This window comes from Haemaphysalis longicornis, unplaced genomic scaffold (assembly GCF_048455015.1).
Source record: "Haemaphysalis longicornis isolate Haplotype H1 unplaced genomic scaffold, Haemaphysalis longicornis Haplotype H1 scaffold_4, whole genome shotgun sequence".
Classification (NCBI taxonomy): Eukaryota; Metazoa; Arthropoda; class Arachnida; order Ixodida; family Ixodidae; genus Haemaphysalis; species Haemaphysalis longicornis.
The window spans coordinates 93,350,876-93,366,353 of NW_027526361.1; the positions used below are offsets into that span (position 1 = coordinate 93,350,876).

The 15,478-nt window shown below is 52.7% G+C and overlaps 1 protein-coding gene across 6 annotated transcripts in view; it reads left to right on the forward strand.

Moving 5' to 3' along the window:
- Cdgapr (GTPase-activating protein CdGAPr) overlaps positions 1–15,478 on the forward strand; it is a 294,951-nt gene that overhangs the window by 244,853 nt on the left and 34,620 nt on the right. For 4 of the 6 annotated variants that reach the window (XM_077707302.1, XM_077707303.1, XM_077707300.1 and 1 more), the window contains one exon: positions 7,717–7,935. In XM_077707302.1, the coding sequence (XP_077563428.1) occupies positions 7,717–7,935 (219 nt within the window). Of the gene's footprint in view, positions 1–7,716; positions 7,936–9,985; positions 10,034–10,069; positions 10,107–15,478 lie in introns of those variants that run through there. The other 2 variants (XM_077707306.1, XM_077707305.1) reach the window with 2 other exon arrangements.

The following is a 15,478-nucleotide window of genomic DNA, read 5'->3' on the forward strand; positions in this document are numbered from 1 at the left end:
CCACATTTCTGCCCATATTAGAAGGCAGCCAAACATACTTCAAGGTTTGTTCTTTTCTCGAAGGCTGAGTCCCTCAACTTTGGTTCCTAGTTGGGCTATGTTGCGAGCTTCATTCGGATCGATGAAGGTTGCGTTCTTGGTTCACCTCTTGGTACTTTTGCATCACTTATCTCACGCGAAGATAGCTGGGGCCTCCCCGGCAGATTGCTGCTCTGCAATGGTCGCTTTTGCTCTCAAAAGTTCTTAAAAGGAAAAGGAAGGTTCGTGCTTCCTCTGTAATTTTGATTATCCCTCCGTGATTATTGCAGCAATTGTTACGCATGACACTGCAGCAATGGTATACGTTCAGCTGTTACTTCTTCCTGAAGCGATACTCGCGGACGCGTGCGTATAACCCTCGGGAAACGTGCGAACGCTGTGCGCTGCCTTTGTCGGCCGCCGACGAGCCGGCCCCCACTTCCGCGCGCGGATAAAAGCGGCGCTAGTTTTCGAACGCGTTGACGTGCGAGGAGCCGACTCCGCGCAAATGTTGTATATTGTACTCGCAGCAGGGTCCGCGCCGTAATGGAAGGCGTTTTATGGGGACCACCGGTGCAGGTTTCGGGGTCGGCCTTGCAGGGGGAAGCATGGGGTGGCCGTAAAGTTTCGTCATAAAATCCGGAGCCTCGCACAAATCCTCACTTTCTTGTCAGCTTTGCGTGTGATACAGGCCGTGCGCGGGGTGCTGCGGAGGTGCCGTACCAGCCACCACGTATAGGCTTGCTCCAAGGAGGTTGCACCTCCTTGGTTCGCTCCTATTGCCCCAGCCGCGTCCGCGTAGTGTGCACATGTATACACAGTGACCACATACAGTGTTCAAGCTGCGTGTTTTCGACAAATAAGCGCTCTTTCAGGTGAAGCCTATCACTGGCTTTGACAGGCCTCTTTCCTTTACCCTTAACCGCGCGTGCGTCTCCTTTGCACTTTTTTGAAGCCTACTGTAACCGTCTGTTCGCTTATTGTGCAGTTTTACGACAGCGGGTCGTTTCGCAACGAGTGCTTTCGGGATCCCACCCGGCCGGCTGCCTGGGGGGTTAGAGGCGGCTGTCGGTTTCCGGTCTTATTTCCGATGGGCGGGCGCAGATCGATGGGAGGATGTCGTGCTCTGTCGTGATTAAATTCGTGTTAGTCTTGCAAAGGTTTTCTGGTGTCGGTCTCGAGTGTTGACGGAATGTTCGCAACCGTAGGCGCCAGTTGAACGGCTTCTGAAGCTTATACTAACACGCACGCACCCGCCAGCTAGCACGTAAACGCACTTACTACGCACGCTTGCACGCACGGTCGAACCGATGATGCGCACGTTCGTGTGTCATTTGGCCTTCAAAACTTCCTGTCCGGCGCATTCGGCAACGGGAACGTTGTCAACATCTGGGGGCTAGCTTGTGAAAATGATTATTTCCGCGTTTAGCTAATTAATCTTTTCCCATCCGCCGCATTCACTCAATAACAGAGGTGGGCCAATGGCCACATTGGCCTTGTTGACCGCGTCTCGAACTTAAATCCGTTTTTTTTTAATCCATTTTCCCCAACTCGCCTCAACTTCGACCCCGCTTCAGCAAGTTCACCTCATCACCTTCAACCTCATTCACGTCTGCGCCTAATCTTGAGCACAAAAATCACTAATGCTTTTCTCTTTAATGTCTGGTCAATTCAAAGCCTTCCATTCATGCTTAACGCACTTCATGCGTGTGCAGCGGACAGCCCGCCTACGTAACGTTTTATGCCAACAGGATGATTTATGTTACCGCAAGACTTTCGGGTGTACTTTTTCTCGTTGACGTTCATTCTAGAGCGCTACAGCAGCCAGTGGCGTGTTTACAGGAAATGCAAATAAGTGCATGGCCGCCGGAGCGCAGCGTGTAATGTTGATTGATTGATTGATTGTAGGGTTTAACGCGCCGACGCAACGCAGGCGATGAGGCGCGCCGTAGTGGAGGGCTCCGGATTAATTTTGACCACCTGGGGATTTTTAACGCAGCGTGTAATGTGTAAAGTGAATATGTACCGTAAAATTCTGGAATATATGACAGGCTGTGCTCTCGGAGACGTGAGTGTGCTAGTCTTCGTCTTCGCGTTAGCCTCAGCTTTAACGTCAACCTCAAATATCACCTGCTGAAATCAAAGCCCACGGCTGCGCTCACTCAGCAGGTGTTCGCCCCTGGCGTCACTTCATAGGATGACTTTTAGGTAGGGATATCGTGAGATTTCACACCTCTTCGGGCGAACGCCTTTGATTTTACTAGCAACGCTTTTTGCCGTGGGTTCCTCTCGAACGCTTTAAAAAAAGTGGTTAAAAGGTGGTTTTTTACTACGCAGCTTGTAACGCGGTTCTTGTGGCTTTTACCTGTTACGTCCGGACCTCGTTTACATTGGGGCCGGAATTCTTAGTTGTGTCTGTCTCGAAAGTGTCCATTTCGCGTCTACTTCTATCTTGACGTAGTCACCAGGCCTCTGACCGAAGACATGTTCAGAAACCGACTGCTTGTACTGCGTTACATCCGAGTCGCCTGCTTTCAGCCAATCAGGGCTTGCTCGAAATAGCTGGTCACTTTGAAACGGGCATGAAATGGAAAACTGACAATTCCACCGGAGTATTTTGCGATCAATAGTTCGTGCTTTCTTTAAGATGTGGCACGTAGGAATGAAGGACAGGAAAGCGCGAGGAAAAAAAAAAATTGTATACGTGAAATGTTTCTTCTGGAGCTACCGGCCGATATGAAAGTTCTTGAAAACACGATCAGTGCTTCTTCGTGCATTTCATTTTCGCTTTTTTTTTTCCCCTTCTTGGGCGCTATTTGACCGTGGCTGGCAGTACGCCGCGAAGTAATCGATTTTTGTAAACGGTTGCGTTTTTTCCCCCCTCGTTCAGTAGCCAGAGCCGTACGCTTGAAAATGCGCTGCGTGCACACCAGAAGAAATAAGTCTGCCGTGTTTGAAATGATTTTGAATATTTGCTCTACAGGCATATCCTGTTTCGATATTGGCGCGGGCCTTTCGCACGGAAAGGGAAGGTCTCCCGTTTTGTGGCGAGCGAATTGAGTGCCTGCAGCTGAATTGTTAAAAATAAAAAAAAAAAATAAAAAGAATCAAAGAAAATTTGCAGAAACCTTTGTTTTTATTTTGTTTCCCTCGTTACTCCATAGGTTTCCAGAGGTTTGACGCTGGTTATGAGAATTTATTGTGGTTATCGTTCTGCTCGCATATATATCAATTGTAAGCGCTGCGTGCAGGACATATTTAACGAATGCTGATGATTTCTCCACGGCCCTTGAGTGTCGTGCGCGGCGGTGCGTGCTTTCTCCATTGCGCCTCATTACGGTGCAGCTCGGCTTCAAGAAAAAGTAGTTTCAGCAACTCTTCGGCTCTTTAGCGCACTCTCTTAAATACCCTCACGAAATGCGCCAGCCCGTCGTTAATCTACGTCGCTCTCAGTTTCATCGCCGAGAGCGGGATATTTCGCAATCACCGCTTGCCTATTTTCGTCCGCACTGGCGGCCGCCGTAGGGTTTCCCGTTCGGCGTTTTTACCGCAAAACTAGCAGCGGCGCCGCGCAGTTTCCCCTTATATGCCGCGCGTGCTGCTGCTGCTGCTGCTTCCTTCTCCGCGAATCCCAGCGCTGCCGGCGTCGACGGCGATTTCGGCTGCGACGACGGAAAGATGCGCGTTAAGCCCGTTCTACATGGAGCGAATTTCGCCTGCGAATCCGCTGGAACGAACATTCGCACTTGCGAAGTTCGCAATGCCTGGAATTGTCGTCTACATGGGGCGTGCGAACGCCGCGATTTCCGCATTTCAGATGCGCCTTGTTTGCAGACTGAATTAAGTTTGCCACCAGCAAAGGTTGTGATTTTAACAAGGGTGGTTTTATTTTACTTTCTTGGCAAGTTGTTTCTGCCTGGTTTGCGGTAAATATAAGTTTATTTGCGGTTTTATATAAGAATCGCCAGTTCTTTATCAATATACGCACACACAGCAGAAAAGACAAACGTTTTGGTGAGCCCGAGCTTTTGTCGCGCTCATACAAGCAACGCCATCTGGTTTCCAAGCGTGCAAGTGGTGCTGAGCTGTGCTCCCATTGGCCGCAGGTCCGGCCCCTCTACGCCGCACACGCCGCACGAGCGGCGTTTGCTTGACCGCTTCAAATGTTTGGCACTTTGCCGCAGCAACGAAAAAAGGTGGTTTTGCCGCACGAGCGGCGCCGCATCAGCGAATTCGCAGGCGAAATCGCTCCATGTAGTACGGGCTTTACTCCGTAGGCGGCGTTCACCTCTCCCTCGGGTCCCGCGAGTGTTGAACGGCCGCTGCCGGAGCATCATTCGTACGTGTGTGCGTGTTGCACAGACGGAATGGGGGGGAGTAGTCTGGTGCGTCCGTGGGCGCATTAGTCTCGGCCGAAAGGTAGTACGGGCTATTTATGGCTGCACGCGTTCGGGATGCTGCTGCCGGAGCGCATATAGGATTGCGCCGGTGGGAGCTTTGCCGGCACGTCTTCTAGAGCCGCAGTATTCCGCTTTTGCCGACGTTGGCCGGTCATTGCGCGTGGACCGAGACGGGTGGCGCGGGGGTTCCCCGTTGCGAGAGCTGGTGTTTTTGAAGAGCCGCGATATGCTGCGCTATGGCGGGAGGGGGGAGCGGAGGTGATGGCCGCCGAATCAATCGCGTGTGTGTTTGTACCGCGGCGATGCGCGGTGATGCACTTCCGTGAGTCTGCGGCCAAAATGGTTTCCTGTTTGAGCCGCTGTGCCCGAGCCCGCGCGTTTCCGCGGCTCCCCGGCCGTGCTGATGCCGTTACGGATGCTGCGTGCTCTCGGGAAGGTGCACCTTCTCTTTTTGGTCAAAGCGCCGGCTAAATGATCTGCTTCGGGGGCTCTTCCGTGGTGGCAGTGGAGATCTACGTGACCATAGAGGCTGCTGCGGTATCCCTTTTCCGAGAAGGAAAATTTCACTCTGCCCCGCAGAATGAGAGAGAGGGATGGTTACCGTTACGTCTATAATTGCAGGAAGCGGAATATGCTGGAATTCTCCGGTTGGCAGACACTGCTTAATTTCGGACAGTGATGCCACCGAGCGCACGCCGTCCCATTAAGCCAGAACAGCTGCACGTGAGAGCTTACGTCCTCACTAGGCGCAGCCAATTCCCGAAGCGCGCCTCCTAACCCGAACGTCTTCGCCGCGGCGCGCACTCCCCACACCTGCTCGTCGGCTCCTTGCCTTCTCGCCACTTTCCCTTGCACTTAATGGCCTAGCATTTTCCTCCTCTCCACTTTGCTGCTCCGAATTTAGAGCTACGCCAGGCACGGATGTAGCCCAAGCTTAAACAGCTCCGCTGTTAAAATTGAGTGAAATTGCAAAATTCCAAGTGGAATGCTTAAGGCCGCTCTGCTATACACCGATCCCCTTTACAGTTGGCTTCACTGCTGTGCACAGCTGCATTATTGGGATGACTTTTTTCTATAATTTACAAGCAGTTTGGTATCAAAGTAGGAGTGCCCCAAGTCCTTTTATTGAACACCTTCTCAAGACCCCATGCATCCCTAATGCCCCTTAGAGTCGGTTTCACGACTCCTACACAAATGCATTGGCAGGAAAGACAGTTTCGCAGGGGCAATATTATAAGCGTTCTTGCACGAAGCCATGGATGCCTTACACGAAACCATGGATTAACAGCCTTTTCTAATGCGGCGAAAGTGTGACTTATCGAGCTTTACGGACAGAAAGATGGGCTTTCACGTGTGTTCCGTTTGTACCGGAACCCGAGTGCGCATGCGCGCGCGGGCACGGCGGGATGGGCCACCCCTCAGCGGAACGAATGCGCACATGCTCAGTTGGGTCCCGGTACAAACGGAGCATATACAGAACACCCGGTATGCCAAAACTCTCTTATAACTTCGCGTCGCCAAGTGTTCCACCACTCGGAGTGCGGCCCGAAGTACAGCGAACCTTCGTTATAACGGCGGGGCGGGGAAGTGGTTTTGTTACAAGCGGCGCTTTTGTAAAAGCGGGAGTGGTTTGCTTTTCCTGCATTGGAACTGGCACCGTGAAACACTTCGAGTAAAGCCGAGTAAAGCCATAATTTGAATAAAGCGATTTCGTTTTAAGGCGGGACTTACTGTACAGGTGAAACAAAAAGTAAACGGAGCGCGGCTTCGTGAAATTCCTATATTATGCGGCTGGCAGCGTAAATAGAGTATGTGCGGCCGGATTTTATTTTAGAATGACTCTCTTGAAAAGTCACTTCGAGGTTGCTGACGAGGCATATCGCGGAGAAATTCCCTGAAAGTCTCCAACCCGTGCTCTGTTTACTTTTTGTTTCACCTGTTCTTGCTGTTGCGTTTTGCCGTCACTTCTTCCGCGTACGTATCGGACACATTTTGACGCAATACCCGCGTGTCGCAAACCGCGCAAGTGGAAACGAAGACCGCACGTGTACCACGTACTGAGAGCTCGTGGCGGCTTCCTGGCTTTGGTTTCTCGCTTCAGGAGATGCGCGTCGTCTCCCTCTTCCTCCGCGTTATTTGTTTCTCTCCCGGCGCGTCTGCCCGAAATGGAACTGTGTGTTTGTGTGTGGACGCGGTGGGGACCGCGTGGCCTTTCCGGGATATGCCAGCGGGGCTCGGAACGCCAGATAGGCCAGTTTATTCCTGGAGACTCCGGTACATGTGCCGCCGACGGCGGGAAGCAGCCTTCAACGCGCTGTCGTTGCAGCACCCGGCGCCGTAGCGAACCATGGGTGCATATATCTGGCGTTGCGCTGTTATGTACGATGTCGCGAGTTCAATTCCCGGTCACGGCGACTCGTGAACTGAAAAAAAAAAAACCGTTGCGTACGACATCTCGACATGTGGGAATGAACTCCGGGTGCACATGTAGCGTCCTCTTTTTTTGTCCAAGGAGAGGACTTCAAATTCCCCATTGAGCGAAAAAATTAAAGCCGTTCCACTCAATGTGAAAGCGGACGGAAGTGCAGAGCAGTGATTCGCCATAATGGACTGTAGCGCCGTTATCCGCTCACTGCCATCACCCAATGAAATTCAAATTTCCCGCCTTCGCAGGGCTCGCGCGCCTCCTGCCTGAAACTGCGCCAGCGGGAGTTCTGTTCTTTTTCGTTCTTGCTTTTTCTCCCGCGTGCCGGCGTTGCTCTGCCACTTTTTTTCGCTTACTATCGTAAATTGGGCCCATCTCCCCGCGAGGGGGACTCGAGTAAATGCGTCGCATAGGGGGTGGGTGTATTGCGTTTACGTTTAGTGTTTGGGGAGTTGGTGGTAGTGAATGCGTTGTATCAGCAGCTTCTTGACGTAGTCAAGGATATCAAGGATGAGTCAAGGATATAAGGCGCGTTCGTAGCCTCCCATTCTGTGTCGGCTTTGTGGCGCAGTGGGTAGAGCACCATGTACATTGCGTTCCGCCCGCAGGGTCGAGGGATCGAAACCAGGCGCCGGATAGTATTTTTTTATATAGTGTAGGGGGAGGGGTGCGGACTACGACTACGGACGTCAACGTGGGTGACATCGTGAGTTACTGAAATGCTCTGCATTTAAAATCCGGCGTCTGTGTCGGCAAAACTGCTGCTAAACCTCCCATCGGCTGATACGCGTTCCGTAGCGCGCTGTCCGCGTCCGCTCTGTGCGGCAGTATCAGTACCTGCGGATGAGTGACCCCATCGATCGGCTTCCGCAGGCGGTGGTTCGCGAGCTGCTGGCGGACTACCTGGGCCGCTTCTCGTGCCTGGTGGGCAACCTGGTGAGCTGCGGCTCGGTGCTCAACTGGCTCGAGCTCGACAACCGGGGCCACCGGCTGCTGGTCACCGACGAGTCGGCCATCAACACGCCCGCCGTGGCCGCCGCCTACGTGGTGCGCAGCTACGCGGCACAGGCGCCCGACGAGATCTCCTTCCAGGTACGGAGTTGGATCAATCGGGAAGGATGGATATTGGTTTGGACGGGAGGCAGAGGAAGATGGAAAGATGAGTGTTGCGGGAGGGTAGATGCCGAGATGGAGGGATGGGGGTATAGAGGAGGGAAAAGAACCAAGGTGTTACCGATCTGATTGGATGCTTCTTGAAGGGACATCGCAGAACCGAGGGACCTACTGTTGGCCTGATCGTTGCTATCTGGTCCCGAAAGCCTGCTATGATTGACTTTCAGTTGCGTCATGAAAAGTCAATCAGAAAGGGTCGTTTTGGTATGGTAACCGACCAGGCTAAGTAGAAAATAGGGTGAGTGGCGTCCGCCTAACCAAGGCCAATTCGTGCGTTGGCTCTGAAACAGAGCGGCGCTCTAAAGCAGCGCAGCGTCTTACCTAAAGCAGCGAATCGTTTTTAAAAAAATGGATACGAATACAAGTATTCAGTTCTGAAATATTCAACATTCGTCGTTCGCACGCAATTTTGACAAACTTGCTCGATCGTTTTGTAGCGACGCTAATTTTAACCACACAAACGGGTTTTTTAAATTCATTTTTAGAATACAAAGCGACGGTTTTCATACCTTTTGTGCGTAATGTTAGGTAACTTCGCGGAACTGTTTGTAAGCGTAGCGCAAAATTACTCTGCGCTTCTTCATTTCTCTACGCGCGCACGTAGCCGATCACTTATGTGAGACCACATGGGTAATTCACCGAAAATTCCAGTCGTCGATAGACCCCCCCTCCCGGGACCCTACTTTCGTTCCTCTGGTCGCACTTTTGCGCCGCCGCTTCGCTCGCGTGGTCCTAGTTGGCGAACAAACAAGTCTGCCCGCTGTTGCTTCCAGCAAGTTTAGCACAGCATCCGCCGCGGTGTCTTAGTGGCTAAGGGGTTGCGCTGCTGAGCTCAAGGACGCGGGTTCGATCCCGGCCGCGGCGGCCGCCTTTCAGAAGGAGGCGAAAATTAAAAAAAAAAAAAAAACGCCCGTACGTCAAAATTTTTAATGGAGCCGTCCATTACGGCGCGTCTCACTGCTCACCCGTAGCTACCGCGTGTAGAACTCTTGATTTTTTTTTTTTTTTTTGAGCGCAGGGCTTCTTTCAATTCCGATGCGCGCGCACTGTGGTGCAACGTAGCTTCGTCACGCTGCCAGCTTGTGACCGTCTTTCAGTGAACGCGACTGCGCTTGGGGTTGCAGAGCGAGAAGAGGAAGGGCGCTCGCGGCAGGAAGCAGCGGGCCGTTCGACATCTCCTTGAACTGCCTCGTATTTCCTTCACATGATGTCAGCCCCGCGAGTGCCCGCCATGTCGCGCGCCCTACGCAGAATCGCCGCTCTTATCAGCCGCCTCCTCCAGATGGCTACGTCTGCGTTTCGGTGGCGGGCGGCCGTTGTTCGTTCGGCAGCCAAGCGCGCCAAAAAGTCTTGCGCCAACAACATGCTTGGTTCGCCGCCGTGAGAACGGAACGCTGGCCAGCTGGAAGGGATTCGCGTGAGCGTCTGCCGCGTTTGTCTGATAAACTGGAAGAGGATGTGACTTGGTTCTTGATGCCGCCCCTGCGTTTCAAGCGAGCGTGCTACAATTCGAGTTGTGCGAGACGGACGGCCTTGGGCCGCGCTTGAAGCTGCCAATAGCCGGCCATCTCTTGCCACTTCCTGAGAAATTGTCGCCGTCGTGACTGAAGATTAGGAAGGGGGGGGGGGGGGGGGGGGTGACGTTGGCTTGATTTGAAGTACTCGGGCGATAGCATCTGTCCTTTAATTAAAGTAAGTATAAAAGGAAAGTCCTCGTACGTGCACTTGGTAGTTCTCCGGGAATGGATTTGAAGCCAACCGTATCCGTGACCGTCGTTCGGAGTGATTTTGGGCCTCCCTTGTTACTAAATGAAGGCCAAAAAAAATCTAAATAAAGACCGAATGAAGATAAAAAGAGCGTATCTTGTTCATTGGGCGAGGCGGGCCCTAAGCAGTCGGGAAGTGACGTAGTATCGGGCGGTAACAGCGGCACATCACAGACTAAATTCCAGGGCGAGTAACTTTGTGCTCGTTGGACTGGTCGGACAAAGGCTGTGGAAGGGGCGTTTTTCGTCAAGTGAGATTTCAACCGCGTTTTTCTTCCCCATGCTCACGTCTTTACGTGGCATTGCTGAAAGACCTCCCGTAGAGTGAGTAGACGAATAGTAACTTGCGGAACCGCCGATGTGCTGAGCCGTTTATTCGGCAATTCTCGCACATTCTGCTCGGGGAAATCAAATCCTTGGCCAGGCAGAGACGCCTGCATGCAGCCCTGATAACCTGCGCTAGTGGCCACGCTAAACGTCGTGTGATGTGATAATAACCGGCCCCGGGGGGTAGTGCCCTCAGCGAACATTCAAGTCGGTGACCCGCCTCGTCGTGTTCGACTGACTCAACACCACAGTGCCATGTGGTGCCTACCCTTCCTCCCAACGCGGTTCTCATCTTGCGCACTTTAGGGCCCGGCCCGTAGCCATGCCTGGGGCACCGCCACTTTCGCTTTGCAATTATCTCGCAGTGGGGAGAAAGGGGGGTGGGGGGGTGACTCCCATTTCGTCGCCATTGGCTGCGCGGAGGTGCGCGTGACTGCGGGCTTTACAAGGGCGCTGCCGACTGTTGTCCGACGATCGCGAGGAGAACTCGGCTTCTCGGCTCTGGCGATGTCATTAGAGGGGCGGCGGCTGCCTGTTTGTTTTGCTGCGGCACCGCTGTAGACTTGCGCGGCTTCTTGTCGCGCGTGTGAAACTGCTGTTTCCCGCCGGTCGGACCTGTCTCGTGTTCGGGGTCAAGAGTCGTCACTTCTCGATCGGGAACGCTACGCCCGGTCGCGGATAAGCCTGCTGTATAAGCGGCCTTTCGTTGCCCGAGGCGATGGGGTGGTGTTTCGTGGAAGGTCGCCTAATTCACTTAGATACAATCGGGGGCGCGAAAGCTGCGCTGTGAATAACAGTGGCACGAGATCTGCGATCTCTAAAGCACTATCGGAGTGCTGCTTTCAACGGTCTCTTACCACCTGCGCTGACAGTGCTGGACTCCTTAGCAGCGCCGCTTAGCATATGCCGGGCGGAGTGGTGCGCCGGCTTATTTACGTTGGAAAGTCTGCGTATCTTGGCGGGCTGGTCCAAATGGCATGTAGTGCAATATTCCGGGGCCGCAACTTAAATGCGGGGTAATGACTCTGCCTCGCCAGTTTGACCGCCGTCTTTAACACGAAATGTGCGTGTATATATCGTTAATGGTATGGAGAGTGTGATGGTATCTACGACCAATTTGAAGCCGCTCTGGTCCTTGTTTATGACCCCCGTCTGTCTTATACTGGGGATGCAGGGAATCCGCGCGAAGTGACCTCGACCGGGCTCAGTTTCTGCTGCTGCCATAGAGATACTATACTGACTGCTGCTGCCAGCCCGTTGGGCAAGCCAGTGAAACTCAACAGCTTCCAAACTTAAGCGTGCATTTTCTGCTCTTGGTTTGTAGAGAATGGCAGCTCGCTTTTAGACTAAAATGATAGCGCCGCTTACGAGTGGGTAATCAAGTCTCATGTTCCGCCAACGGTAACACCGTTCCGGGACAAACGGCTAGTCGATTATTGCAAGTTGCGTCGGTTACCAAAGACTGTAGCGGACATCCACGAACGGGACACTTGCCATTCGCTCCCTGGGTCATGCCGACCGAATAGCGCGACAGTCCCGTACTTGCAAAGTTGGAACGTCGGAATTTTCGCGGGGTCGCATCGCTGGCACCGGACTCCGTACGCCGCTCTGCCTGTTTTCGCTACATCCTACTCAGGGGTCCAAATTTCCTTCGCCCCACTGACCCACCGCTGTACTCCGCCGTCGGAACTTATGGCAGTGCGGCCCCATTTTTTTCCCGCTTTAGCCCCGCTCCTGTCCGCTTTATTTGGACAAGGGTCTTTCAAGGCGGGGCCGTCCTTTTACAAAGAGACAGTTGGCTTCGAGTGTCAGTAAGAAAAACTGACGCGGCCGAGTCACAATCCGGGCTTCGAAGAAGAAATAGGGGAGGGAGGTTGCCAAAAAAAAGTCAAGCCGAAGCATTGCGCTGCTGGGAAATGATGCGGCCCATTGTACAAGAGCTGGGGCGCCGCCTGTAGAGACAATGAGCGCTGGGGATCTTTGGTGGGCGTATCGCGCAAATGGCACACTGGGCACGCCGCCGCTCCTAGGGCTGGCACTGCGCCGGCGTCGTCCTGCGACGACGCCTCGACGTCTTGAGCCCGGAGGGCTGGCCAGCGTCGTCGTCGACCCATTGTTTTGTGCGGGCCTCTTGTGTGAGTGTGTGCCGTTGGTTCGGGCCGCCGTGCGACTATGTAGGTCAAGGCTTTCTCGTCCGGCGGGTCTTTTGGCTCCGCTCTAGTGAAAAGCCATTCCGAATCGTTTTCTCGAGCCGACGGCGACCCGACTCGAAAACAAGGGATTATTGTGGAGCTGCCGGGAGCGTGCCGCCACGAGCGGCGCGCGTGCGTTTTTGCGGACGTTGGTCGTGCTTCGAAAGCGCTCGGCTTCGTGGGTGTGCATTGGGAGCGCACACCTTGCTTTTGCGGCATCCTGTCGCTCGGCGTGGCTAGTTGGCGTATATCCCGTGTCACAGTTCTCGGCGTGTCTGGGATGAGCGGTCAGATGAGCTTGCTGTATACGGGGGGAGGTATCGCGAAGAAACAACGCGCAAATATGAACCACTTCCAAGAGTGGCACCGCCCCCGTCGGTACGCGAAACCGGGCAGCTCGGTCGTAGGCAAGGGTTGTGGTTGCACCTTCTCCCGCTTCTTCCTTCGCTTTCCGTCTTCACTTTGTGTTGGTCAACCCAACTGGGCGGCTCTGTTGAAGGTGGAACAGTACTAGATGTCTCTTTTCTGTTGTAGCATTCCAGACACGCCTTCTTGTCTGCCTTTTCCGGCACTCTGTCTGTTAAATGCAGAGCATTTCTTTTAACTCACGATGTCACCCGGCGTTGGTGCCTCGGCGTCCGCAACAGCCGTTCCAGGTGCTCCCTCTCCCCCACTCCTCCTCGCCTGCTCTCCGCTGCTCCTCGCGTGTTCTCTGCGTGCTCGGATCGCGTTCAGCAACAGGTGGGGCGCGCATGCGTCGTAGTTTGGCGCGGGAGCAACAACAGTGGTGGCGTGATCGTGACGTGGTCGTGGCGCGGTCGTGCCGTGATGGGGCGGTTCTCGGCGTTCGCTCTCGCTGTCAATTTCTTTCGAACCAGATAAAATCGGGTATGTGCGCCCCCCGAAAATCGAAAATGCTCTGCATTTGACCGTGCCCCTTGCGAGGGGGATGTTTTCTTTAGCAGCGACGTCTGTCTTATGTCTGTCCTACTATGCAGGAGGAATGCGTTCACGCGCGGGATTTAAACACCCGTGCTCAGCCGCAATAGACGGCGCAGATTTTCCGTTGCCCCGAACTTTTTGGCTAGGCGCTCTTTAAAGGAGCCATGAAGAGACAATGCAAGTTGGTTTTATTCGAAAGATTTCGTGTTTTATAGTGCCCCCAGCGCTTGTCCGGATACAGACGGTGCTTTATTCACTGAGAAATTAAACAATTTAGGTAAAAATTTTGATTTTCCCGCTCAATCGTGCGTTTTCGAGGTCCCAAATGATATCACAGGAACCGACCGCTCTGCAGCCTAGAATACCTTCATTCACGCATCCGCCATACAGGGTAGAGACACGTATACGCTGGCGCCGCCATTTTCGGTTGCTCGCTCGCCGCTGAAGCAAGTCATTGTGTCAAAACCGCGCTAAAATTATCGCCGCAACGCAGTTTACTGAAGAAGTTTGAATCATATTGTCTGTTTCGCGTTGCTAGGTCTCGTGGGAAACGAAAAGAATAACGCGTTGAGCCCGTTGGCCCAATTGCGGCGGCACGGGACCGTTCAAAGGTTGTCTCCACCCTGTACAGCGGTGTTGGTTTGTTCCCGCGTTTCTTTACGTTCCGTAACCCAGATGGCGCCACCGTACCGCGGCAAGCGTTTGGTTTGTTTTTGCCCGCATTTAAACCTGGCTTGTTTTTGTTCTGGGAGAAAATATTCGTTCCCTGAAACAGTGCTCGCTCGACAAATGGGGTCACGTAAGACACCGTTGCTTGCGTCAATCGGCCAGTCTGAGACAACCCCAAGCCCCGTAGTGCTGTGCAGCTAAACCAAGCATGCTGTGCGCAGTACGAACAGCAGAACGCATCAGTACTTCTATGTTTACATGTGCTTTCGTAACTTCCACTGTTTGTCCCATCATTCTTATTGCTTTGTAAAGAATGTGCCCTAAATTTAAGTGCAAATCGCTCGTTCGTCTAGTTTGTAAGCTCTACCTAATTTGCGTCTGCTTCTGCCAGCCTCCGCCAATCGCAGAGCTTAGCTCATGTGACATCATAGGTTCTGTTGCGGGAAATGAGCTGGTGGGTCGCATGACCATTCCCGTTTTTCCTAATTATGTAGCTTATTTGAGCGAAGTTTACATTAAAAGTGGTGTCAGTATGATTCTAACGAGACAATCTTTTGAATGAACCAAACTTGTGTTTTCTCTTCATGGCTCCTTTAATTCGTCCACAGCAGTACTCCCTCCGACCCGCCGCGGTGGCTCAGTGGCTAAGGCACTGCTGAGCGCGAGGTTGCGGGTTTGATTCCGGGCCGAGGCGGCCGCTTTTCTGATAGAGGCGAAAAGCAAAAACGCCGGTGTGTACGAAATTTTGGTACACGTTAAAGATCCCCAGGTGGTCAAAATTAATCCGGAGCCCTCCACTACGGCGGCCTCATCGCCAGTGCTGGGTCGGCGCGTTAAACCCCACAATCAAATCAAATCAGTTCTCCCCTCCGGAACGAGTAGCAGTAGAAGTAATGTAGCGAGTTGGGCAGCCAGTACAAGTGAACCTTCGAAAAAAAAAAAAGAGATCTGAAAGAGACAAAACTGCAGAACAAACAGAAAAGATGATCGCTGGGCGAATGGGTGAGGTACCGGCGTGCCTTTCTGCATGTGTCATCTGCTTTTTTCTATAAGTTCGGTCACCCCCCAGCCATGGTTTTGCAGAACACCATTTCTGACGAGTGCTGATGACCGTTCCACTACCTTACTTTACACTTTAATGCTCCCCGTGAAAAAAGCTGCAATTGAAGACAGTATGTATCACAGTAATGTGCTATAATACTCAAGCAACCACCGGACGTCTATTCCGGCTTTAGCAGACGTCCATTTCAGGGCCGCTGGACACACCAGACATGGTACGTCTGGGTTTAACACTTCTGTACTTCCAATCGGATGGTCGAAGTTGGATGTATTTTGGATGTTGAGCATCATTTTACAGAATCACAAATACTTTATGCCCCAGGCTTGGCACAGGGAAAATGAAATGAAAATACCTGCCTACTCCAGTTAAATAACAGCGAAATTTAAAAACAAAGCATTGTGGTGCTCACATCTTATGTGACACGCATTCATATGCGACGGAATATAATGTACAATGAGAGGCATAGGATTTATGCAATCAATAATGCACTGCATGGCACTAATGCA